This window comes from Chlorocebus sabaeus, chromosome 21, assembly GCF_047675955.1.
Source record: "Chlorocebus sabaeus isolate Y175 chromosome 21, mChlSab1.0.hap1, whole genome shotgun sequence".
Taxonomy (NCBI): domain Eukaryota; kingdom Metazoa; phylum Chordata; class Mammalia; order Primates; family Cercopithecidae; genus Chlorocebus; species Chlorocebus sabaeus.
This window is the reverse complement of record NC_132924.1, coordinates 114,755,011-114,781,996: the sequence shown is the minus strand read 5'-3', so window position 1 is coordinate 114,781,996 and position 26,986 is coordinate 114,755,011. Positions and strand designations below refer to the sequence as shown.

The following is a 26,986-nucleotide window of genomic DNA, read 5'->3' as shown; positions in this document are numbered from 1 at the left end:
GTGTCAAGTCATAGTAAATTCTGATTAAACTATTCTGACCAAAAAATCTCCATAAATTTATATCAGTCTAAATCCAAGCTGATTGATCTTCCAAAGTCACCTTTTCTCAGTATCCCAATCCTGAAGAATTTTTCTCCAACTTTATGAGTTTGAAAAATCTTGGGTTTTACTACTTCCTCATTTTCAACATCTAATTCCAATCACTTTCATCAGCAAGATCTCTAATTTTCATTACCCTTAGCCAGTCTCACGCTCTGTTCCCTTCTTGTTTGGATTTGCTACAGCTACCAGCCCTCTCCTCAACTCTTCTAATAGTAAGAGTTATTTTTGCAAAATGATACCATAGAATCAGAGATACCTAATTGTTTCCCATGAGAAATTCAAACTCCTGATAAGAAAGCCTCAAGACCTTCTACCAACTGCACACTCACTACTTGACTACCCTCCCTCTAGATACCAAGGAAGCCAGTGTACCATCTGCATCTATCCCTGACCACTCCCCTCCCACCCTGCCCCCTTACGCATGAACTCTGTTCTCCTGCCTTGATAGCATTAAGTTATTTACTTCCTTAGCGTAAAATTATCTTAATATACAATCTCTTCCTACCCAAGTCCTATTTCATAGAAGTATTTACTAACCCCTTCTAGATTTTAAATATATACACGCATATGTATATTCACATTGCACATATGTACATACACATATACACAAATACACATATCTCATAGCTTCTTATTTATGTATAGATTGTTTTGAAATTTCAAAGGTTTTAACTTCTGTTTGGGCAGATTTTTTTCCTTAAAGGGTCTAACTAAATACAATGCTTATTTAGTGTTCAATAAACATTAGAATTTCTATCTGAAATCAAGAGATAAATTACAAAATAAGTGAGGAATAAAATCCAAGAGTAAAATAATGAAGGCGTAAGTCAGAAACATTTGCATATGAAGGAAAGACTGTGCCAGTGGCTTTCTTTTCTATGATGTCTACAATAGCCAAGTGCTAACATTTTTAACATATTAACATATTTATTTATGCAAATAAAACTTACTTCAGAAAACTTTAGAAATTTAAAGGAAAAACAAATATTAAATATCCACCTTTCAAAAATGTTGAAATAGCAGTAGTTATAGCTGCATTTCATTCTCCCAGTGATGAATGTGGAATAGGTAGTTATGGTCATTCAGGATATAAAACTTTGAGTCTTTTCACTCTGAACCTTGAACATACACATGTTTTCAAGGTATTATAAACATCTTAATGGCAATTTAATACTCCACTGAGTATTAAATTAACAATATTACATTAAAACTGTAATCAGCTTAGCCATTTTTCTATTATAAGGCATTTGGTCTCCCCCCTGTTTTGCTATTACAATCAGCATCTCTGAGGATAATATTTACAGTATTTTTTTTTAGGTTAGATTATCAAATAAGGGATAGATCAAAGGTTGTGAACATTATAAAATCAAATATTAATACTTTAAAAGCTAAAAATGTGCATATCAATCTCTGGCTCTATGCCATTTTTTTCCAATTCTCTTTTTCTATTTTGAGACCAAAAATATCTTAATTTTCCCTTTACTTCTCTACCCCATGAGTGTAGAGTTTTTCTCCAGATTAAAGATAGAAGCAGAAATATTTAAGTTTAAAATACTCTAAAGTAATGATTCAGCATATACATATCAGACACTGCCTGGCAAAGTTACAACTCGCAGAGAACATAGACCCTGAGTAGGGTCCAGAAAAATTCAGCTGCAAAGCACATTTACAAAGCTAGAGTGTGAGGTGGGGTGGGGAGGGGAGGAGAGAAATAGAGTAGGAGAAAGGAGGGGAGGAGGGGAGATGGGGAAGAGAGGGCAGAAGGAGAGGGTAGAAGAAAGGGAGGGAGTGTGCAGGACAAAGGAGAGGAGGGGAGGGTGACGGAGGAGAAAAGGGAGGGTAGAGAAGAAGGGAGGAGGGAGGAGAGAGAGGGAGAAGGGGAGGGGAAGGAGAGAGAGAATAGGATAAACTGCCTATGTTGTGGCAGCTGGGCCAAAGAACCATGCTTACCTTGGCAGGTAGTCCTCCCTTGCCTTCCTCTGGACCAGCTTCCTCACTTAAAGAAAAAAAAAGTTTATCAATATATAATTAATATTTATTGAGCCTGAACTATGCTAGGTTCTAGGGATTAAGAGTAAATAAGACAATCATTTCTCTTCGGTTTAAATGTGGAGGCAGGGATAACCAGGACATTTCAATACAAGAACCTAGAACAGGATAAGATAGCAAGGATACCATGGACAGCACTCAATTATTTCAAGAGTAAAAAGCTTTCCCAGAAGGGAGAATATATAAGCCAAGATTCTGGGAATGAGTAGGAACTAGGAAAGGGAAAAGAGTGAGGTTTTCAGCAGGTAGGACACCATGTGCTGGAGCAAGACTCACAGAACATATGTGAAACTGTTAAATGGGTGTCGTCATCCACAAACTAGGAAACCAAGACAGAGAGAGGTTAAATAACTCTAGGTCAAACAATTAGCAAGTGGCAGAACTGGGACTTGGAGCCAGGTCTGACGCCAAAGCATTTGCTCCTCACTGCCACACCACACTCTCCTTCCAACACCCACCCCTCCCCCAGAATCTGGCTTTGTAATCACTTCACAGGTAGACTACAAGTAGGGCAGAATCTGCTGTAACCCGGGATAAGATATTTTCAATTACTCTTAAATAAGCTAAGTGACCAGCAGACATCCTCTTTGCCACACATACTTGTATTCTGGATCCTTAAGCAAGATTTCAACTAGCTATAGATTTTTCTTTTGGAGAAACACAAGGTAGAAATGGCAAATGGAGGGCGCTACATTCATGGAACTAAATCGATGCTTGGTATTTGTGATTTAGTACCACATTATAATACTTTATGAAGTGTTTTATAAATTATAAAAATAAGGAAAAATACTCTTAGAAGCACCAAATGACACTACAAAAGTGTCACCACTTTCATTGCCAAGATTTCAAATCAGCTGTCTTTGTTCCTGGCTTCAGTGAGAGTGTAATGATTTACAAAGACTCCTAAAGAACTAAAACCAATCGAATTCTTGGTAACCAAAGTAGGTGAGTAGACTTGTGCTGAAGTGCTGTTTACTTAAGTAAGAAGGAGATAGTGTTGAGAGAACCTATTCTGGTCAAAGACTGATTAACACATACTCATCGATTCCAAAGAAACAACTTGACATAGCACATTAAACACTGCAAAGTTTACATTGTTAGCTGTCCATTTATTTTGCTGAGTACATATGAACATAAATGACTGCCCCACTTTGGAAGTGATTCCATTCTATAAAGGCCTTGAAGAGACATAGTCATGTTCCTGAGTAATATGCACAATCCTTATTTGGACAATTTCTGTCATTCAGGGGCCTTTATGGAATAGTGCAGTTTGGCTTTCTATTCTTTCGCAGCTCTGAAAGCAATGCTTTTTTGCTTCAGCCAATCTTTGATCACCCACAGAGAAGTTCAAATCCTTGCTCTATAGCTTTCATCACTAGTCACACAAGACTCAAAGCAGCAACATACTCTTTGAAGTTTGAACTACACCTTCCACAACTGCCAGCCTCATATTAACCAGAGGGGGCCCCTTGAAGGCAATTCCACAGCCCATTCAACTTCCTAATAGAAGCCAGAAATCTATTGCTTATTCTGTCTTGTTCTTTTATAGAGAAAGCATCTTCAGTACACGTCAGAATGGAAAGATGTTAGAATCTCTGGGATAAAGCAGGTAAAACCAGCAATGATATCTAGGGAGGGGAGAATATATAAGCATATACATTTCATTCAGATAGGGTTCTCGTTTCTAATCTTACTTTAACACTCACTTCTTACCGCTTGACTGTAGTAGGGTCAGTTCTCAAAAGTCATAAGTAATAGAGCACTTACAGATCTCCTCGCATTTTCCTCTTGCCACCAGATTGAAGGAATAATTTTCTATAGGACTCTGGAGTGAAGGGATTAATATTGACCAGAGCCAATGAGGTCATCTCATCCTTCAGGGGAGCAGGTGTGAGCTTCAAATGCTTAGGGCCCCTGGAGGGAAGCTTCCCTGTTGGAGAAATCGCCAACCGGCTCAGCATGCTCTGAATGAGGATGACAAAAGACAAGCCATAATAACATTAGTAAAGACATCCCGTATCAGTTAGCTAGTTAATATTTGAATCGAAGAATGCTTTTGCTGAAGGGGCCTTAGAGATTATCTGGTTCCATGCGAACTAGTTGCATTGTAACTGCTCCTCTTATGAAAACTACAGAATCCCAGTCTCTGCCTCTAGATATTCTGATTCATAAAGTCAACACAGGAGTCTGTACTTTAGTCAAACTCTAACCCTTCCCCTGGGCAATTCTGTTAGCTGGCTATGAAAACCAGTTGTAGTCCTATCTCCAGTTTTTAAAGACAAAGACATTAAGTTTAGACAAATAAAAATGACTCTATATTCTCAGAGCTTATGCTTTAACTTCCTCTCAATTATTCATCCAAATATTTGTTTGGTGCCTACTACGTAGCAGATGCTGGGTTAGATGCCAAGTGGTACAGAAGTGAATTCTAAATCTTAAGGAATATATAGTTCATTATTCAGCAGTTCATCAGTGTTTCAGAAATAATCACCTTATAAGAAAAAGATTTCATAGACTATTTAAACATGAAAAAAAGTTTTAAATTTCACTTAAAATATAGCATTAACTGAGGAGTGCTTCACGAAGTGGGGTAATTAGATTGAAAATTAGTACTCTAAGCCCTTAAGATTCAGATCTTTGCAGTGGCTACAACCAGCTACCAATAAATAGGCAAATGTGCAGGACTTAACCACTCCAAGTGGGATACAAGAAGAGAACATCAGCCTAAACCTAACCAGAATGAAACCAAAGGGCAAAGGGAAAAGCCAAAGATTCGAAGGCAGAATGCTGACCTGATGTCAGGGGCCAGAGGAGTAGCTGTGTTATGGATCTTCAGGAGTATGGCAGCACACCAGGGGCCACAGTATAAGCATTGCACTGTGAGGCTCTTTCTAAAAGACTTCTACAGTTCTGATCGTCTCTGCGCATGATATTTTAGTGTAGCAGCAGAAGCCAGATTGCATGATTCATTAAAGAATGTGAGTCTACAAAAAATGAATATTGGATCTATTGTAAATACTAAAGAAATGATTGAATAAGCAGGAATGAAGGAAGCTATGGAAAATCACAGTAACCTGCCTTTTTTGTTTTAAAACTGAAGAAAAATGATGTCATTGCCAGAGTTAAGTGTTTCTCATATCTTGGAGTTCATAGGGCTGCTTGAAGAATCCAGGGGGCAGACAAGCCCTTGTTGACAGACTCACAGCTTTCCTGTGTGTTTATCATGAAGACTGAGTATTGGTTCAAAATAAGCGAAACTATAATGATATTTCTCAGTTATCAGTGCGATTTGCAAAATGGACCTAGAATTTTGTTGTAAGTCATTCTGAGAATTAGTTTTTTGTAATGCTGATTATCATATGGAAAGTAAAATGCATCTATTACATATGAAACAGTGGGTAGCCACACCTGGAATGCAGCACATAGTTCTAGTTGCCACATCAAGGAAAATATAAGGGGCCTAGAAAATATTCAGATAAAAATTATTCATATCAGGGAAGACTAGATTTTCTAGTCAGGAAATATGAGGGCCAAGAGAATCTGTGAGCACCACTTATGATGTAGGGAAGGATATTAATTATGTTAATATAGTCATTATTGCTGGAATAGTAGAATTATGAGTAATCCTTTCAAAATCTCAAATAACATAGTTTGGGATAAGACATATGAAAAGAACTTCTGCTTAGAAGTACAGCAATTTGAAAATTTATTGAAAGATGACACAGGTTGAGAGTATAAATGTGCTCCAGAGAGGGCAAATAATTCTATAAGGAATAGCTCTAGCACAGATGATTGAGGGAGATTGGGGAAATTTGGCAGATAGCTACTTGACTTATGAAGATGGTGAGAAGGCAACCTCTCACAAACACACAAACATAGTATCTCGGGACAGAGAAGGATTTTAAAGGCCCAGTCAATACAATTAGCCCCCTGATGCTTGAATCCTGATATTACTGGGATGTTTGGATTTTTTAAAGGCCCAGTCAATATGATTAGTCCCCTGATGCTTGAATCCTGTTATCATTTGGATATCATGTTGAAATATAATCCCCAGTGCCGGAGATAGGGCCTGGTGGGTGGCATTTGGATTATAGAGGTGGGTTCCTTGGTGCCATCCTCATGGTAATGTACCAGTTCTCATTTTGTTAGTTCACGCCAGATCTGATTGTTTAAAAGAGCCTGACAGCAATCCTTCCTGTCTTGCTTCCACTCTCTCACTTCTTCTCTCACCATGTAACAAGCTGCTTTGTTTCTGTTCACCTTGTGCCATGATTGTCAACTTCCTGAGGCCCTCACCAGAAGCAGATATGGGCAATATGCTTACTGTACAGCCCGCAGAACTGTAAGCCAGATAAACCTCTTTTCTTTATAATCTACCCAGTCTCAGGTATTCCTTTGTAGCAAGGCAAACACACTAACAAATCCCTTCTGCAGTATTCCTACCAAGTGGTCATCAATGAGTGTTCTATGCTTTTAGCCACAGGGAGCGTACACCTCCTAAGCATGCTCTTCCATCTCTAGATGATTCTGTCAGGAAGTCCTTGCAGTGAACTGAATTTCACATGATTTCTGGTTCAATCCCTTGGACAAGACTGACTAAGCCAATCCTCCTTTCCCATCAGCTTTGTCTTCTGCATAACAATGATCAGCCACCAAGCCTCTCCTCTGACACAAACCATGTTTTCATAAAGTATGTACTTTCCCAGTTGCATTTCACTTTTGCTCCCAAGCCCTGTCGTCTGCCTCTCCCTTAAACCTTGGCATTATCCAAGATTTCTAACTGGGCCACTTCTCTCCTTACTCTGGCACTCAGGCTATGTGACCTTATCTCCACCCATGGCTTCAACTACTTCCTAAATCCTGTAGATATCCAAATACGGATCTCCAGTTTTCATTGTTTTCTTGTGCCCCAGATCCAGTTATCCAACTTTTTATACCACATCTCTGCTTTTCTCCAAACCCGTATATTCCTCAGTGTCACCTATCTTGATTCCATCTACTGAACCAAGCAAGAAACCTCAGTCATCAGATTGTTTCCTTTTTCCCTGAACCCCTCCATCAAGTCATCTCTTAATTTTTCACTGTCTGTCCCAGTCCAGGCTCTTCTCTGTTCAACAGGTCTATTCTGAATACTGCTGTACCTCCAGGCTCTCTCATGCTCCATCCCATCATACGTACAAAGGTCATGATTTTTCCTAAAAAATCCCCCTACTCAAAACCATGGTAATGGCTCTCTCAACACTCTCAGGATTAAAATCTTGATCTAACTTCTGCCCACCTACACTGGCCTCATCTCTTGCGCTCTCTCACACACAGGCTCCTGTAACATTGAATAACATGCTGTTTTCCAAGTGTAGTAGCCCCTTACCCTCCATAACTTGGTGGATGCTTTCTCCTTTGCCTAGAATTCTTATTCCCCTCTTTGCCTGGCTAACTCCTAATATCCTTTAAGACATCGTTCAAACATTACTTTCTTTGGAAAGTCTTCCCTGATAGAGATTTAATTCCTAATTCCTTCTCATCATGCTCAACCATTCCTCTAGTACACATGGTTTGAACTTTATTGTTTCATTTATTTAATCTTTATTCATTTTGTGGGCTCTTTTTGAAGGCAGTGAATGGGTTTTGCCAGCAGAGGGTCTGCTAACACATCAAGGTGTTCAGTTAAGCTGTGAATGATCAAATGAATGTCATGTTTTCTTCCCTGTGTACTCTTACTCAAAGCCACATTCTCTCAGCCCATTCTCCCCCATATATCAAAACTGGACCAACTTTCATTGCCCTTCCGATACCTGTCTTTTCTGATCACTGCACTGAGAATGTGTCCAGCGGGTTCTGACCACCCTTATCACATAGTGTCTATTGGCATAACTTCTCTTTGCTAGACTGTAAGCTCTTTGAGGGCAGAGACTGTATTATATGCTCTTTACCTACAGGGAATTCTCAAAGAATAAATGGGTGATTAATTGGTTGGTGCTGTGACCATTGAAAAACCCAGAGATAGATCGGAGCATATTAGTTTTTCTACAATTCAAACAAGCAGCTTAGAATTTCCTGGTATACATGGTACCCACACCCAGCAGGTACTAAAGAGACCCGCTGACAGCAACTGTGCCGCAGTCAGGATCACAGATGTTATGATGATGATCTTAAGTGCCTCAAGCTGAGCCAGCAGGAAGCAGAGCTAATACCAATCCTAGCACTCACACCTCATGGCACCAGAGTTGATTAGAGGTAACCCTGCCCCAACTATGGCTTTAATAACATGAACGATGCAACAGGACACCAATCGCAACAAGAATAAAGGAATATGCTACCAGGGACTGTTGCTTATTTGCCATCCTCAGCTTATAAAGAAGTATCAACAAGTTTCATCTTTGCTGACATATAATAGAACCTGTATTTCACGAGACCAAGGAGGGGAGAGGAGTTTCTTCTGGAAGGAGCAGCAGCAGAGAGATGAATGTGTTCGAACAGTGAATCTGGACATTCTTATATTAGAAAGTATTAGTAAATAATCACACAAAAATAGAGCCAGTTGGCGTAATGGAAAGAACAGACTAGGCCAAAAAGATCAGGTTTCTAGTCCTGTCTCTAACATTGGCTGAGCTGTGAGACAGCTTCTGTCCTGGGCCCTTCATTTTCTCATATGTAAAGTGCACAGCTGGGGCTCTAAATCTCAATATTCCTTCCAGTTCCAATATTCTTTAGGAACGTTTTTCTACCCAAAATTTGTTTGTGGCCAATAGCGAATAGTTACTGGCACCAATGGTTTTGAGAAGACAGCTGGCAAACCATTTAATTCTGTCCATTTTCTGGTAATTTTAATCTCTTCTTTATTTTCATCAATAAATATGTAATTGAGGACATCCACAGCCTGGAAGTGACTGTCATACACACATGAATCCACTGTCACTATCAGCTAAATTACAGGAAGCGGAGCTTGGCGACCTGGGTCCGTTTTCCCCCACCCTTTACTTACTTTGGGAGTAGAGGGGCTGTCACTCGGCAGCAGCTTGCTCCTGCTGTCTTCTTGGGCTGGTGTCTCAGGACATTTGAGAGGATGTGACACTGGAGTCCTCAAAATCTGATCTGGACTTTCGTTGTCTTTTTCCCAAGATGTGTCGAGCTCCTGCACGTTGCTAAGGGGAGTCCGAGGTGGTGTACCCTTTGCCTCTGAATCCTGCACTTCACCCTTCTCTGGGGTTTGGCTCGAAGCCTCCCTGCTTTCTTGTGCTTTCTTCTGCCGTTCAATCTCAGTCTCCTCACAATAGGAAAAGTTTAATTTCTGTCTTGGTGCTTTGTCAATATCTTTGTCATCCATCTCAGCCAAAGAGCTTTACAACACAGGCAAAAAGCTCTATCAGAAGGGAACCCTGGGAACCTACAGAAGCAGGGAGGAGAAAGTAATTTAACCTGCAGGTTTCGTGACGGTAGCCTGAATTTCCCTCTACCAACTAACAGCTACAAGGCACGGTGTTACTGTTCTGCCTTAAGTATTACCAATCTATAAGACCTCAGCTTATCCTGATTTCCATTCTGATTAAAGAAAGCTCCAGTGACTCTCGGAGCAATTAAGTCCAGTTCATGTACAGAACTCCTCTGGATATGACACATAGTCTCCTTGAACCCATGTGCTACCAAATACTAGGAGAAAATTGGATTCCTTTAATTTAGCATGGCTTTAAACATACCCGTTAGCCAATTTGGGAATAAGCTCATATTGAAAACAAATTATTTTCACTCCTTACACCTGCCATTTATAAATATCACCCCCCATTCTCCTCCCCACCCACCCAATGGCTAACAGCAGGTAATTACAATTTAGCATCACCTGGCTATCATAATGATCCTTAAACAGCCTCTAACATATCTTGACTGGAGTTTGTATCCCTGACAGAGACACAGCTTAGCTCTGTGCCAAACACACCTGCCCTAATTCAGGCATCTCCCTCCTGCAGCTGTTAGCTGTTAGCAGTTAAAGCTTCTAGGGAATTGAACAAAAATTTAAACTGACAAAAGAAAGGCTAGAAAGATCAGCAACACATAGAAACAGATATTGATCACTGGAAAACAGCAATGGCTTTTACCAAAACTGCCTTATTTTGTAAAATGCTCTTTAATATCTTTAGTACACGTTATTTAATTTCTTTCTCAGAGAAGCCCCCATGAGAAGGATGAAAAACTCTTTGAAGAAAAAAACAACTATTATACAATCCAGCTGTCTCTCTTCTCTTCCAGTTATATAACCAAAGAAAATAAAATCATTATCTCAAAAAAATACCAACACTCCTATGTTCATTGCAGCATTATCCACAACAGCCAAGATACGGAAACTACCTAAATATCCATGGACAGATGAGTAAATAAAACGCAGTGGATACACACACACACACACACACACACACAATAGAATATTACTCATTCATAAAAAAGGAAAGTCTGCCGTTTGTGACAATATGGATGAACACAGAGCACATTATGTTAAAGTGAAATAAGCCAGGCACAGAAAGACAGATACTACATGATATTACTTATATGTGGAATCTAAAACAGTCGAACTCCTAGAGGGAGGGAGGAGAATGGTGGTTACCAGGATCTGGAAAGGCAGGGGAAATAGGGAGATGCTGATCAAAGGGTACACACTTTCAGATATAAGATGAACAATTCTGGGGACCTAATGTACAGCATGGGTGGGCATGGGTGTGGTAATTTTTTGGTAATCATTACACAATGCATAGGTATATCAAAGGAAAAAGGCCTCACTGATATCACATTATAGGAGAAAACTATGTGAGAGGCAGTCCATGTAAAAGGAAGATGATACACTCGTGCCCCTCAAGGAGGCTTCAGAGGGATGGCAAATGAGAAATTATTTACATGATAAACATGGGCCCAAAGAGAGACAGGAACCAAGGCAGCTTGATGAGTTTGAAACAAATGTTATTTCCCTTCTCTTTACAGACTTTGATACCTGTCAAGCCTCTTCCATTTACCTCTCTTCATAGATCTCTCCACCACTTTCTCCTAATTCCTTACCCATTCCCAACCAGAAGTCCTGACGAGGGTAATCCAAATGAAAACTAACTGGGGAGACTTGAATGTGTTTTTTCAGCTCAAAGCCTTCTCATGCTGCAGCCCTTTGTAGGTGGGCACACCAATTCATCCTTCCTTGGCCCTTCTCCATAGCCTCCCACCCACACAAACTATGCCAGATAATTCAACAGGGGGTAAAATATTGGTCACAAAATGCAATAACTCACTGCCTACCTTTGCCAGAGATTCAGCATCCTACAGGGGCCAAAAAAAAAAAAACCAGAATAATCAAAGAAAAAGGAGAACTTGTAGGTTACCAGTAATGCAATTATTATCAACTGGGATTCTCAGCCTAGGAGTGTCTTGTTTACCAATTAGCAAGCCAGGTGATAGAATTTCTTTTCTACAGCCTTGATGTTGATCAATTTCCCCTCCCATTCCATGGCTTGTCATTCCTGCCTCTCCAGGCCAGCTAGAGGCTGGCTTTGCTCTCAGTAAAGCAGGACTGACTCAAAACACCTGCTATATTATTGTCCTGGAGGCAGGACACAGGGGCTGGTTTATTGGGTATTACCCAAGTAGACCAGGTTTTCTTTTTTTTTTTTTTTTTTTCATCACCTGCTGCTTTTTCTCTCTCCCTTGCTATACTTCTTGATTACCCATATTTATGACTACATTGTTTGCCTAGGGAGGCAGCTATGCCATTGCAATGCTTGAGATCTCATGTTATCAGCAGTAATACTGTTAGAAACTTGGACCATTCACCTTTTCATGTATTGTGACTCAGAAGATAATGATTGTGGCTAAGTCTTCAGAATAAGAAAGGTGTAACAATGAGCACAAAAAAGATATCCCAAATTTGGACAACTAAATAATAAGAATTGCATAGTTAACTGATCTGGATGACCCAAGGGAATCCCTAGAGGTGCTACCTATGGCCTCACTATTTTTTTGGTCATGTTGTAGCCTTTTCTTAATTTTTAGCCTCTTTCCATTATGAAAAATTTCATCTCTGCTTCAGTATATGTTAATCCCACAGGCATCCATCCTGATATAAACCTTCAGGTCATAGTTGAGATGATGTGTCAAAAAGGGGACCCATGTAATCTGTGGCAATAAGAGGAAAAGGAGAGGGTTTTCCCTTTAATGCCTGACATATAGTAGGGGTTTAATAAATTGTTTTAGGATGAATTTGGGGAAGTAAATTAATATATTTCAATCATGTTTAAAATACTCTGTATTTGACTTTTTTTAAAAAGCGTTTGAATTTTTTTCTCAATATGTCAGGAGTTGATGCACAGGGGGAAAGCGAAGTTCCCAGGAGTAAGATGTGCAAGAAGGAGGCCTTGCATTTCAGGGCTGAGTTCCCTAAACTGTGTGCTTGAAGGAAGTTCTCCCCTTGCAGACACACTGCTGAGTGATAAGGAAGCACCTAGACTCCACTATGACCAGACTGGGTTCTGAGGCCTATGAAATGTTGATGGGAAGAACAGAAGCAGGAAAATCTATCTATTCAAATTTGCAAGAGGTGGAAACTTATTCACCTTCCTGGATAGACTGTCCCGTTGTCAAAGTAAAGCTAAGGCCATGGAAAATGAGCTATTTGAGAGTCTGTCGCTCCAAGGAAGAACATGCTGGCCTAATCGTCCCCTCAGTCAGGGGAGAGAATTGTAAAAAAACACTTAAACGGGCCTAAGTAAAGGTCCAGCACATTATTTATTTAAGACTGAATTAGGACTGAGTCATTCCAACTCCGAAAAAAGAATATTGGATTCTTACATATTTGATGGACCGTCCCATTGAAAACCATTGTGAAGTCTGGTTTCCCAAGCATGAAATGACACTTTCACTGTCAGTCTTTCTAGGAATCTGGCAGAATCCAGGACCGGGGTTAGCCTTATTTTTTAAGCGACCTTAGACTAACAGAGGCTCTCTGGGCCTCCAGACAATTGGCCAGGGACTCTGAAAGCCAGAAACAAAGTTGAAAGAACTCCAGGCTGGTGTAGAAAAACAGCTGGCCTTCATCACCAGAATGTGCCCCATAGAAGCAAGAAAGCAGCAAGCGAGGTTCTTAAACGAGGGCCTGCGGTCCTCATCAAGATCTGGAGGAGTCATCTGCAACTTACTGCTGAGTAAGAAGCCTAGGCAGTGTCTTTAAGGTCCTGCCAGCTTTAACATTGTATGCTTTCTTTTTCTTTTGTTCAATCTCTCACCACAACTGGAAGTGTTGCCTCAACTACACAGGAGAAAGTTTGCAGTAACTTAGAGAAAACATTATTTTAATCACCAGCGTATGTTCTCTCGCTCCCTGGACAAATCCATCAGCAGTGGCAACACTGACCAGGTCCAGATTGGGGCCGCTGCAGTGGATGTGGATCCATTGAAACCAGGGGTCTCCAGTGCTCCTGACTCCTCACAGCTCTGTTCCTATGATAAGGATGGTCAGCAAAGCCAGCAACCTTGAAGGGGGACCTTCTCCTAATCTCCCTGCCTGCTGAGAGAGTGTTCAGAAGCAGCCACCTGTCAGCTGCGATGAATCCAATGATAATTACATAAATCATTAACAATACTTGATATTTGCCCATCACATTTCTCATTTCAAACTGCTCATAAAACTGTATCTCATGGGTGGCGTTGCCGGCACAACAGAATTCCAAGGAAAGATTATGGGATAAGTAAATAAAGCCTGGAGGTTGCTTTAAAGCCTAGGAGTCTATTATTAACACTTTCTCCTTTTTATTTAACTTTTTCTTCTGGAAGTGTTCAAACATACCAAAAATAGAGAAAATATTAAAATGAATCCTTATGTATCCAAAACCTAGCTTCAAAAATTACGTATGGCTTTACAGTCTTGTTTCGTTCATACCTGCAACTTCATTGAGGGTGAGTGTTGGGGTATTCTGAAGCAAATCAGTAACAACATATTTTACCCATGGATACTTTGGTGTCATTAATAAAAACTACGTTATGCTATTAATTTGAAATCTACTATAAATCTATCTGATGAATAAATCAAACAGATTTTAACAAACTGCTTCTCTTGCCAAATATTCCCGTTTGCTAGAACTAGAGATTATTCATCAAAATAGCTGTGACAGTAGAAACACATCACTTGTCTCCTCACACAAGACATAGCATTCTTAGACTAGGAATAGGTCTCTGATTTGATGTCCCAGTAATTTAGAGATTGATGATATCCTACCAATAGTTTAAGGAGCAGACATTTTAAAACGATGGTATAGACCCACTAGTCTGACCTTCTCTCTGTTAGTCACAGTTGGGCTGTGGTCATTCCCAGATTCCCTAACATTAGAACAGGTAATAGGTTACCTGCGTGACCTGCACCAAGACCAGCCCCACAGCCCCCAGCCACAGAAATAAGATCTCTCTCTCTCTGTCTCTGTGTGTGTGTGTGTGTGTGTGTGTGTGTGTCTGTTTCTGCCTCTCCCACATCACTCACACACACAGACACACACACACACACCGCCTCACTGGGAAGAAATGAGCAGGTATGGAAGAGACATTCCCAGAGATGGATCTCTACTGTGGTCAGTCTTGACTTATTCACTGTCAATGCTCCAAGGGATGAGCTCTGGAAGTCACCAGTAACTTGGTCAAACATCCCCAGCTACTTCTTCATCCTTCTGATCCAGTCATGAGGTTCCTACACTGAAGTTTTACCTTCATAAAACATTTTATGATTTTTTGAAGTGTGGTAAAGAAGAATCTAAGCTCTTCCACAGGCGGTAACTACTAGAAACTGATGATAAACTGTGAAAAGTGGCTGTCTCTAAGGATGGAGAAAGGGATGGCGGGGTTAGAGGAGGTGATTGCTGCACAGTGTGTCTTGCATGCATTTGATCATTTAACTTTTTGCCATAAATACATACTCATCAAAATGTTTAAAATAAACTTTTTAAATGTAATCAAGTAAACACAGAAATGCACATATTTTTTAAACTGGCCCATAAGGTGCTTGAATCTTTTTGCTCTCTCATCTTCATTTCCTGACCTCTAAACTCTGGAGGCCTCTGGGCTGTTCCCCCAAATTTTCCTCTTCTCTGTATACACTGTCTTTCTTGGAATATCACTTAGCCCACAGCTTGAAACACCAACTGTAAGCTGGTAGCCTCTGAATTTATGTCCAAGTCACAGAACTTTAACTTATACTTCAGATTTGCAACTGCCATATAAAATTGCCTCTGGATGTCTAACAAGGCTTCAGTCTTAACATGTCCAAAACTTCCCCATCACATCCACTCCTCCTGTGATGTTTACTATGTCAGGAAATGGAAACAAGTGAGTACTCCTCTCTTTCTCTGCAACCCCACATCAAATCCATAAGCGATCCTTTCAGTCCTATCCTGCCTCTTCCCTGAAGGCAACAGCCTCCTCTTCACGGGCATCCCCTGCTCTTGCCCTTGCCTCATTGATTTCTATTCTACATCTAGTAACCAGTGGGATCCTTTTAAAAAGTAAGCCAAGGCCAGGTGCAGTGGCTCATACCTGTAATCCCAGCACTTTGGGAGGCTGAGGCAGGCAGATCACTTGAGGTCAGGAGTCTGAGAGCAGCCTGGCCAACATGGTGAAACCCTGTCTCTACTAAAAATACAAAAATGAGCCAGGTGTAGTGTTGGGTACCTGCAATCCCAGCTACTTGGGAGGCTGAGGCATGAAAATCCCTTGAACCCGGGAGACAGAGGTTGCAATGAGCTGAGGTGGCGGCACTGCACTCTAGCCTGCGTGACAGCATGAGACTCTGTCTCAAAAATAATAATAATTATTATTATTATTATTAAATAAATAATAAAAATAGAAAGTAAGCCAGATGCTGACATTCCTGGAGTCAAATCCTCCAGTGCCTCCCAATTCACTCAGATTTCTGACAGAGCCAGCCCTCACACCAAGGCCCATGGGCCATATGGTCCATCTCCAGCCTGTCTGACTCCTGCCATCTTCCCCATCAGGCATTCTGCTCTAGTCTCCTCACTATTCCTTCAGATGCCAAAATCGTTTTTGCCCCAGAACCTTTGCTCCTCCTGGCATGTCGTTTCTCCACATCTCACTCGCCCTGTCCCTTCCTGCAGGTGTGTGCTTAAAGGTCACTTGTCAGAGAGGTCTTCCATGATAACCCTAAAGAGTACCCATACTCATTCACTGGCCCCTTGCTGTGTCATGTCCCTTCACAGCAAGAATCCTTACATCATACATTATATATTTAATGATTCATTTTTAATTTTGTCTGTCTCCCCCACCCCACCCCCAACAGAATCTAAATTCCATGAGGAGAGGGGCTTAACTCTTATTCGATGCTCTATTTCCATTATCTGGATCAAGTCTTGGCACATGGTAGACTCAATAAACATGTCCAGAGTGAATCAAGTATGTTATATATTCTATCTATCCCCATGATGGACACCACTGCAGAATGGATAGCTTTTATGAGGTTTCCAACTTAATTTTCAGCCCCAATACAAATTGAAGAGGACTAAAAGGGAGGGATTTGCAGATTTTAAATAATGTATTAATTCTTAAAATCTGCATCATTTTATGAATCCCTATACCATTTCTGGCACAACCTGAATGTAACCTCTGCGGGATATGATTTGCTGTGCTTTAAACTTGGGCCACGCCAACAAGCACCTGTAGCACAGATGACTTGGGAAAGAAATACTAGTGCAGACAGGGCTGATATTATGACTAGTGTGGTCTAATGTAGAAAGTAGATGTTAGGAAATAGGGAGACTGGAGCAGATGCACCCAGGAAGTCCCTGGATGCACTGGGCTTTTGGTACTCTCAGAATCTGACTGTGGAACTTCAATTCCCAGGACAGATAAGGGTATAGATATTCCTTAGACCACTACAAAGATTATTTCTTCATCTTGTCCATTCCTTTTTTTTTTTTTTGAGACGGAGTCTCGCTCTGTCGCCCAGGTTGGAATGCAGTGTCGCGATCTTGGCTCACTGCAAGCTCCACCTCCTGGGTTCACACCATTCTCCTGCCTTCCGAGTAGCTGGGACTGCAGGCGCCCACCATCACATCTGGCTAATTTTTTTTTGTATTTTTAGTAGTGACGGGGCTTCACCGTGTTAGCCAGGATGGTCTCGATCTCCTGACCTCGTGATCCGCCCGCCTCGGCCTCCCAAAGTGCTGGGATTACAGGCATCAGCCACGGCGTCTGGCCTATCTTGTCCATTCTTAATTTCATCCCTGTAATACCTCAGCTTGCCTCACAATTTGGATTCTTGTCTGGATCATCAGTATTTGTCTTGGCAACTAATTATGCATATTAATGATGAATGCAGAGCTACCTATTCCTTACCTCTATGGAACACTATTCCTGCAAGATAGAATAAAATGACTTGGTGATAGAAAGACGCTGTTAATCTTCCTGCCTCACATATGGTGAATATGTATTTCTCATGCAATTTGAATGAAAACTCACTTTTTTGAGAAATTAGATAAAATGATTTTAAAGTTCACATGGAAAAATAATAGTCAAAGAATGGCTGAATAATTTTTTTTTTAAGAGAGTAAAGGAACAAGACTACTTGTCATGGAAGTAAAAGTTTAAAATATATGTATAATAATTAGTGTGGTACTAGTGTAAGAACAGACAGGTCAATGGTGAGTGATACATACAGAAATTTACTATTGTATTTAAAGGAGAATTATAAGTCATAGGAAGTGAAATAACTATTCAATAAGTCATGTAGGAATTATTGATTAACTGTTCAATGCAAAATTTTTAGTCTTCTTACCACGTATCAATATAGGCATTGAATAGATTAAGAAATTAAATGTAGGAAATCAATTTATAAATAACCAAAAAAGAAAAAAAAAAGAGGGCCGGGTGCAGTGGCTCACACCTGTAATCCCAGCACTTTGGGAGGCTGAGGCGGGCAGATCACTTGAGGTCAGGAGTTCGAGACCATCCTGGCCAACAAGGCAAAACCCCGTCTCTACTAAAAATACATAAATTAGCTGGGCATGGTGGCATACACCTGTAATCCCAGCTACTAGTGGGGCTAAGGCAGGAGAATTGCTTGAACCTGGGATGCAGAGGTTGCAGTGAGCCAAGATCGTGCCACTGCACTCCAGCCTGGGCAACAGGGCAAGACTCTGTCTCGAAAAAATAAAAAATAAAAATAAAGTAAATGTTGATCAAATTTTTGGTGGGGGACCAACTTTCTAAATGTCAAAGCAACATAAAAAGTCACAAAAAAGGCTGGGCATAGTGGCTCACGCCTATAATCCCAGCACTTTGGGAGGCCGAGGCGGTCAGATCATGAGTTCAGGAGATCGACGCCATCCTGGCTAACATGGTGAAACCCCGTCTCCACTAAAAAAAAAAAAAAAAAAAATACAAAAAAATTAGCCGGGCGTGGTGGTGGGTGCCTATAGTCCCAGCTACTCGGGATGAACCTGGGAGGAGAAGCTTGCAGTGAGCCGAGATCGCACCACTGCACTCCAGCCTGGGCAACAAAGGGAGACTCCATCTCAAAAAAAAAAAAAAAAAAAACAAAACAAAACAAAATCACAAAAAAACTGATTATGTAGCAAATACATGGCATTGGAAACATACAATACATTATATTAACAATTAAATAATATTAAATATTATGCCAGACAAAAGATTAATATTCTTATGCATAAAGAACTCATACAGATTGGTAATGAGTATCGGGCATCACAGAAAGACAGTGCAAATGAGCAAAGGACAAGCAAGCAAAGGGCATCACGGACAGACGGTGTGCTGAAGAGGAACCACAATTCACCAACATGTAGTTTGAAAACATGATTAGAGATTTAATTACAAAACATAAACATGAAACAAAATGTTATTTTCCTCTGACAAATTGGCAAAAACAATTTTAAGTAGCAATACCTCATTTAGACAAGGGTGAAATGAAACTGATACTCATATACACTGGTGAATCAACAATTTGGCAGCACAATTAAGAGAACCTTAAAATTGTGAACGCACTTTAACCCAGCATTGCCACCTTTATCATAAGCCAGCCACCTGAATGGCAGATCACATTTGCCCTACCTGTCTCCCCTCATTCTGTATTTCATTTCTTGCCTTGAAGCTGTCTTTCCTGCCTGGCTGTGAGCCTGATGAGAAGGAACGTCTGTTTTCTTCCCAGCTGTCCCAGTGCTATGCGCGGGGCTTAGTATCACAGGGCTTAGTAAGAATGATATTTGGTCAAAACCTTAGGCACAACAAAAAGGGAGGGTCTTGACTATCTAGCAATGAAAGATGGCTAAGTAAATGATCAAACACACATACAACGGAAAACATACATAAGAATGATAGAGTGCAGGCCACTCTATCTCAAAAAAAAAAAAAAAGTATGCATATAAAAAGTTTCTAAATCAGATCTCAAATTGTTCATATTCTGATGTTAAGGGTAAAAATAACACAAAATGGATATAGAGCATAATTTCAACATGTAAACATAAATACATCTATTTTAAGATATATAGTCCTCCCTCGGTATCTGTGGGAATTGGTTCCAGGACCCCCATGGATACCAAAATCCATGGATGCTCAAGGCCTTGATATAAAATGGCATAGTATTTACATGTAACCTAGGCATATCATCCTATATACTTTAAATAATCTTTAGACTACTTACAATACCTAATAAAATATAAACAGTCATTCTACTGTATTATTTAGGGAAAAATGACAAGAAAAGGCTGCATATGTTCAGTGCAGATGCAACCTTCCTAGGCCTAACTACATAGTACATGTTGGCAACAAGGTAACGTTGCCACCGATGCTGAACCTGTGAATGTGGAGGGCTGACTGTTCTATTATATTTATGTGCCATTCATCATAAAAAAAATGAGAAGTCTAATGGGGGTACCATGAAGAAACTGTGGCCAGTAAACCTCCCACACAGAGAGATTTGACAAGCAAGAAAACGTGCTTGTCTCAACTGGGTCACTAGGTGAAAGGAGAAAAAAATCTTGCCTAAGAATGTGAACTACAAGTCAGTATTGAAGCTAGGTTGTGTGGTTGAATGAACCTCAGTGGAGAATTTATTCAAGGCAGTCTCAGGTTGGTGGTGCCTCCAGATGGCTAACAAAAGCAAGTCAAAATGTCCTCTATGAGAACTAGACCTCAGCAGGGACTAGCAGCAATCGTGAGTCACTATGGCAACATTAAAAATGAAACATTTTTGCATCCTAATTGATGAAATAGGATCAGCAACATCTTAACAGTGGCCAACTCAGTGGTAAGATTATAGATCAAAGAGAGTTTTCTGTATTTGATATGACATAGACATATTTAGTATTTGGGAAAGTGAAATAAATTTTCAGTTTTACACATACGGTGTCCTAGGTGAAATCATTTTGAAATATTACATCAGACTAAGGTCCCTGAATATGATTGCTCCTTCCTCTCTTCTTTTCATCAACAGCAGAGCTATTCTAATAGCTAAATTCAATTAGTTCCCTCCCTATCATCTTGTGAAATTCAGTCACCAAAGAGGAGATAACTGATGGTCAGGTATAATACCTCAATCAGACTGTGAATGCATGTGCTAAGAGGGATGTCATCACTGTCATTAACATTTTTGAACACCTACTAGGTCCGAGATGTTACATAAAGCCTGACAAGAGGGCCCATTACACAGAATTGTAAGTCTCTACTTTCATTCATATATTTAATTGACAAGTATTCGTTGGACACTTATTATGCACTAGGAATTTAAAGATAGACATTGTGGCTGATAAGCCAGGATATACACACAAATGAAGACTGGAGAAGGCCATAGGCTTAGGGTTTGGAAATTTTGCTTTTCTGTTTATATAAAAAACTGATTGGGAGGGGAATTATGAGTTTATTTCCTGGTATATACACAGCTTGAGGGTATTAAATGTAGGATGTGCTGGGGGGTGGGGGCAGTGGAAGATGGCTATTCCTACAAAAGATCAGGACAAGGAAGTCCCTCCAGGGAGGAGAAAGTCCATCATCCCTAAAGCTAATGGCTTTAGAAATTGTTTATTCTCTATGAACCTCTAGTTTATATTTAAAAATAAAATTTTGAATGCCTCAACCTGAAAAGCTTTGGCTATGGCCTGATCTTCTGAAGTAGCGGGCTTTGGAATCTGGCTTGGAGTAGTTTGGATATAGTCTAGCCTGGTGCGCCTTTGAATGAGCCAGATAATGCCCTGGCCCTGGTGTTGGCTGGACCATGCCTGGGGCTCCTCATCTATTTCAGTGACTGTCTGCATACTGCAGGGAGTGAGCGTTGAATGGTCACTTACTAGCCCTTGTAAACTTGCCCTTGTAAGGTCGGGAAAAGGCTGAACTAAATATGTAAATAATGAAAGTAGACCCTGTTCTTGGGGGTAAAATGCTGCATAAGTACATTCTTTATTGTTATATCATAGATTTTAGACTAGAAGTGGCAGCCTAGGGCAGTCATTGGTTATCTCCTTAGGGATACGGGTTAAATCACATTATCATTGCACTGCTGGCGTGTAGGACACGGATGTTCATAAACATCCCCTGGAGTAACACCCAACACATAGCTCTACTGAGTCCTTTTGAGAACAGACAAACCGTGGAGACTTGCTGAACCCTGGATGAACTGTGTACCTCCTCCGCTTGCCACCTCCATCTTTCCATTTTAATAGCTCTTCCTATTTTTATACACATATCCTCTTAAAGAGTTGCTTAGCTGCTAGATTTACCTCAAGGATTGAGGCATTTAAAATTTATTTTTAAATATAAAATGGGGGTTCATAGAAAACCCCTAATCAATTTCCAAAGCCATCAGCTTTAGAGCTGACTTTCCTCTTTCTCCCCTGAGCAACCCTTTCCTGATCTTCTGAGGGAATATCCCTCGCCCCACAAACGCTCCAGCATCTCCTAATTCCCTCAAGTTGTATATATACCAGGAAATAAACTCATACTCCATCCTAATCAGTTTGCAATATACAAGGAAGAGCAAAATTCCCAAACCTTAACCCTATAGCCTTTTCAGTGTTTATTGATGGCTATATTGCAAACACCTGGGTAGCCAGGGCGCCTCTGCTTCACTCCGCTGCTTAGAAGCAGATTCTGCCACACATCCAGGGTTATGTAATACATATCTGCCACGGCCCACAGGACCAGGGGACTTTAAAAAATAATGATGACATAAAAACTCACAGTGGTAGCTATACCACGGAACCCTAGGTGAGAAGGCGCCTCCACCCGCACACAGGTGCATGCACGCAAGGATGAACGTTCCGGCCGCACGCGTCCCACACACGGACGCGCACACCGGCGCCTCCCAACTGGCTCGCGGTTCCCGAAGCCGGTTCCGCGGACGCCTGCTCCGGCTCCGTGGGAAAGGCGCTTACGCGACGGGGCCCCGGGCAGCGCCAGACCCGGCGGGCGGCGGCGGCGTTGGCGCGGCCAGGCGAGGGGGGTTCCCGTAGCCAGCCCGCCCCGCCCCTCGCGCCCGCGGCTCCGCCTCGCCTCGCCATGGTGGAGCAGGGAGACGCGGCGCCGCTGCTGCGCTGGGCCGAGGGCCCCGCCGTCTCCCTGCCACAGGCCCCGGAGCCGCAGGCGGGAGGCTGGGGCCGGGGCGGCGGCGGGGGCGCCCGGCCGGCCGCGGAGCCGCCGCGGAGGCGGGAGCCCGAGGAGCCGGCCGCCCCGGAGGTGCTGCTGCAGCCCGGGCGCCTGGAGCTGGGCGACGTGGAGGAGGACCAGGTGGTGGCCGTGTTCGTGGTCACCTTCGACCCCCGCTCGGGTGAGGGCCGCGCCAGGGCCGGGGGCTCGGGGAGGGTCGGGGTGTCCCCGAGCTTTGGGGGCGCGGGGGAGGGGCTCGGTGCGCGCGCACCTGCCCTCCCAGCCCCGCACCCCGCACCAGCGGCGGCCCCGAGCTCGGGGAAGGGCGGGGGTCGGCGCGTCCCCAGCTCCCTGCCTCGGGGCGCAGCCGGGTGCTGGCGCGCGGCCTCTCGGAGCGGCCCCGAGGGCTTTGTTTCAGCCCCGCCGACCTCCTCTCCCCTCCCCTCCTCTCCTCTCTTCTGAGTCCCAGCCCCACAGTGGTGTTCGCACTTCTCCAGTGACAGGAGATCCGGTTTGTGGCCGCGTTGGGTTTTGTTTTCTTTTCTTGCGGGCTGGACGGTTTTTCATGTTGAGCGGAGGAAACCCCGCCAGGCGAGCGCCTTGAGCTCTCCGGCCTCCCCCTACCCCCGCCCTGCTCGCTCTAGCTCCCCGTAGCTTCCTCCTGGGTAACTTTCCTAGCGGCCAAGTTCACTTTCTCTGACTGCATTATTTTGAGGAATTAACGCCGGGAGCATTAAGGGATGGGGCTGAGGGATTCAGCTGAAGGCTGATTAAAGGAGAAGCCTCCCCGGATAGGCTGTCTTTCGGAGATGCTTGGAGAATTAAAGTCTTAGCCCACATAATCTTAGTCTAGCCACCCGGCAGGGAGGTGTGCATTTTCCAGGTGGGAGTCCGCGGGGGATAGAAAGTGGAAGAATGACCCTGCGCGCCCAGGAAGCCTTGGAGGGTCAGCTAGGGACTTCTGACTCTGAAAGCGGCTGTGCTGTTCGGTGTTGGGGGAAGGAGGTGTCATCGCAGGAGTCGTGGTGTCAGGGCTTAAGGAAACCCAGGTGTGACTGTCAGTGTCTCCAGGGCAGCTGCTGGAGTGTGGAGTGCCTGTTCGTGCAGGAAAATATTGGCTGCTTTCTGGGATGAGGTGGGATGGAGTGGGGAAAAAAGGGGTTAGGATCTGGAGAAGGGGAATCCAGTATGGCAGCTGAGGATGGGTTCCAGGCCGGTAGCTTTGGGGTTTTCAGCTGTGGGACACAGGGAGAATGTGGGATTCACTGTGGAGCTCCATTTGTAGGGACAGAGTTTGTGGGGGAGAATTCAGGCCTTTGTGACTTCTGCTTGTTCCTTTGCCCCATTTCCATGGCTTTTAAACTTTTTTGACTGACCTATCATGTGAAATTAATTTTACATCACAACCAATATGCTCACATACATACGGTACTTACGTAACTGAAACAGACATTTCATGAAGTAGTGCTGACTCCTACATGTAATGCATTCTTTTTTTTTTTTTGAGGCAGTCTCACTCTGTCGCCCAGGCTGGAATACGCAGTGGCTCTTTTAAGTGTTCATCAGACATGCTGATTGACTCGCATTTGAGATTCCTAGATACCAGTAGTTTGAAAAATATTAGTCTTTTTTGACCAAAGTAACCCGTAATACTAGACAAAAACCAATACTTTGTAACTAATCATATTCCTTATATCATACCCCATCATTTATAGGTAAACAGCTACCAGCATATGATTTATCCTGGGAAGTATTTCAGAGTAGCTAGAAGGAATGGAAAGGGCACATTCACACGGTCTGATTTAATATTGGTAGCTCCAGTGGTAGAGTCTTAGGGAAGGGAAAGAGAAAAGAAAGTCTTATACTAATCACAGACAGAGTGATAGTTGATAATCTGATAATTGATCAAGTATTGATATTGGCCAATTGATATTTGATATTTATTACAAATATTTGATATTATTACACCAAAAGGCTAGTACCTGCCCCCATTCCTTGTTAGTCACAGGCAGTGAGCATGGCTTTGTGAATTTGTGTATACGGTGTGTGTGTGTGTGTGTGTGTGTGTGTGTGTGATGGTTTTCAGACTAAGGCTGCTGTGCAAAGAAGGGATTGTAACAGATACTTAGACACTTTGTGCAGGCATTTTACTATAATGCTGTTTGATTTATTCTGATCACTGCTCTGTAATTTGAGGATCATTTGTGCTCAATTTATAAATGAGGGAACATACCAGGGATGCTTAGGTAATTTGGGAATATTAAGTAGCCAATAAATACTTGACTGTAAGTCGCATTGTCTTTCTAGTATACTGTGCTGCCTGAACCCCTGGCATCTGATCCTTATCCAGGGATGGATGAGGAGGGAGGGAGGAAGAGAGAGCGCAGTGTGAGAGGGAGCACTTGTAACTTTTTTTTTTTTGGTGGGGGGAAAGCAGTCCTTTCCTGCCCATAAATGTGTTTGTCACTTGTCATCTATCCTAGTCCTAAATGGCACTTTGCATCCTGTAAAAATACTCTGATAGACCTTGTACCATATAATTTTATTTTGTATATATCTTAAAAGTAGGAGATGTAGTGAATGAATGCTACTGAGCTTCTGAGAGCCTCAAGGTTAGCACTAGGATAGGGCCCTCAGAGAGTGTGGGATGTACCCCTCGTGTGATGGTTCCGGTGGAGTGAGGCCCATAGTGGCACAGTGAACTGGAGGCATCACTGGCCCAGCATCTTCCCCTCTCTACTGCTGAGGCAGATCTGCTGTTTGTTCCTATTTCATATTGGCCCACCCAGACTTTTGCCTCTCCTTCACCTGTGTGCGCAGTAAAGTGAATATTGACTTCTTTACCAAAATTAGCATGTTGTCGAAGTTCTTACACAGGTGCGATTTGTCTGCCGTTTAGTTTCTCTCGCTGACCTGCCTGCTTAGCCACTTCCCCATGTCTCCCACCTGTGTCCTCGGTTGCCACTCCTAGGAGATCCTTCCTCCCCCCACCCCACACCCACCTCAACCCTCCCCACCCTGTCACTTACTGCCCGGGCCATAGTATTTTGTGCATCTTCCCATGTAATGTGGATAACCGTTGGCATGTGTCCAAATCAGTGTGTGTGCATGAGAGAGAGGGAGAGAGTGAAAGAGGGAGAAGAGAATTCATAGCTGTGGTACATTAGGAAGTAGAGTAAGAAGGAAAAGGAGAGGTGGATCCTTGTTAGAAGGGGTGTGTGTGTGCGTTTGAGCAGGAATATATGCAGTGATTCTCTGACTGAGGTGTGGAAATAAGAGTAATCCTTTTGCACTTTTAGATACAAGTTTTGGAAAGCTGGGCAGGCCATCTGTGGGAAGAATCAGAGAAAGTTAGTCTTAAAGCTTATTTCCATCAGATTCATGGATTGAAAATTATGGTTGTTGAGTCTACAAGTGACTTAAGAACAGGGGCTTCAGGTTCAAAGTGAGGCTTCCACGTACACTCAGTCCTTATCTGGAGCAGGGGGCCCTCGGATGGTGGTGCTGATCATCTGGGCCACAAAGCGGCTATTGAAACCAGACCCAGATGCTAACTCTGCAAGCTGGGTGGAAGATGTTGGAAGCCAGAATATTGCTTTTTCATTTTGTTCAACCCCATGATTTAGAGCCTTGATTTTAATTTTACTTTTGTTATTTGGGTTTCTAGTAACATTTTCTTAGTCTGCTTGATTAAAGGAAAGGATATTGTCACACTTGGGGAACACCCCTGCCCCCAGATGGTGGCAAGAGCGGTTTCACCGTGTGGCTGAGGACGTGTGTGTGGGCAGGATGGAGGCCGATGAAGCTTTGAACATACAATGTCTGGGCATCTGTGCATCTGCCTCATTAGACTGTTTCTTTATAAGAGATTAACTTTACACTGCCGCGTTTAGAGTTTTATTGTGGGTGTCTGGGAGAAATTCCTGTGCTCTGTGTGTTTGTACTGGGGCAGCTTGCAAGAGGAGGGGTAAGGTGAGAGGCAGATCACCTGCTGAGGTTTTCAAGCTATTTCTCCCTTTCTTCTTGGGAATGAATTTCTACCTGTTCCTCCCTCAGCCTCTAGCCAGTGCCCAGATTACATCTAAACACCTATTTAATTTAATGTATCTAAGCGCATCTATGTTTATATCAGGTGAGTATATTTAAAATCACACATGCTAATTTTAATCTCTGTAGATTCCCTGTATAGTCTATGAAACATAAGCATTTTTTTATTTTT

At 42.3% G+C, this 26,986-nt stretch overlaps 2 protein-coding genes across 4 annotated transcripts in view; one reads left to right on the top strand and one right to left on the bottom strand.

The window, feature by feature from the left end:
• WEE2 (WEE2 oocyte meiosis inhibiting kinase) overlaps nucleotides 1-22,625 on the bottom strand; it is a 34,874-nt gene extending 12,249 nt beyond the window's left edge. The window contains exons 1-4 of the mRNA XM_007983178.3: nucleotides 22,363-22,625; nucleotides 9,134-9,535; nucleotides 3,919-4,115; nucleotides 2,053-2,098 (exon numbers count right to left, since the gene is read on the bottom strand). Coding sequence (XP_007981369.3) covers nucleotides 2,053-2,098; nucleotides 3,919-4,115; nucleotides 9,134-9,475 — 585 coding nt within the window. The 5' untranslated portion in view covers nucleotides 9,476-9,535; nucleotides 22,363-22,625. The remainder of the gene's footprint in view (nucleotides 1-2,052; nucleotides 2,099-3,918; nucleotides 4,116-9,133; nucleotides 9,536-22,362) is intronic.
• DENND11 (DENN domain containing 11) overlaps nucleotides 1-26,986 on the top strand; it is an 88,546-nt gene that overhangs the window by 19,105 nt on the left and 42,455 nt on the right. Inside the window, exon 1 of one of the 3 annotated variants that reach the window (XM_007983184.3) lies at nucleotides 22,649-22,948. The exons of 1 other annotated variant lie outside the window; for it this stretch is intronic. In XM_007983184.3, coding sequence (XP_007981375.3) covers nucleotides 22,681-22,948 — 268 coding nt within the window. In that variant the 5' untranslated portion in view covers nucleotides 22,649-22,680. Of the gene's footprint in view, nucleotides 1-22,648; nucleotides 22,949-26,986 lie in introns of those variants that run through there. One more of the 3 variants, XM_007983182.3, reaches the window with a different exon arrangement.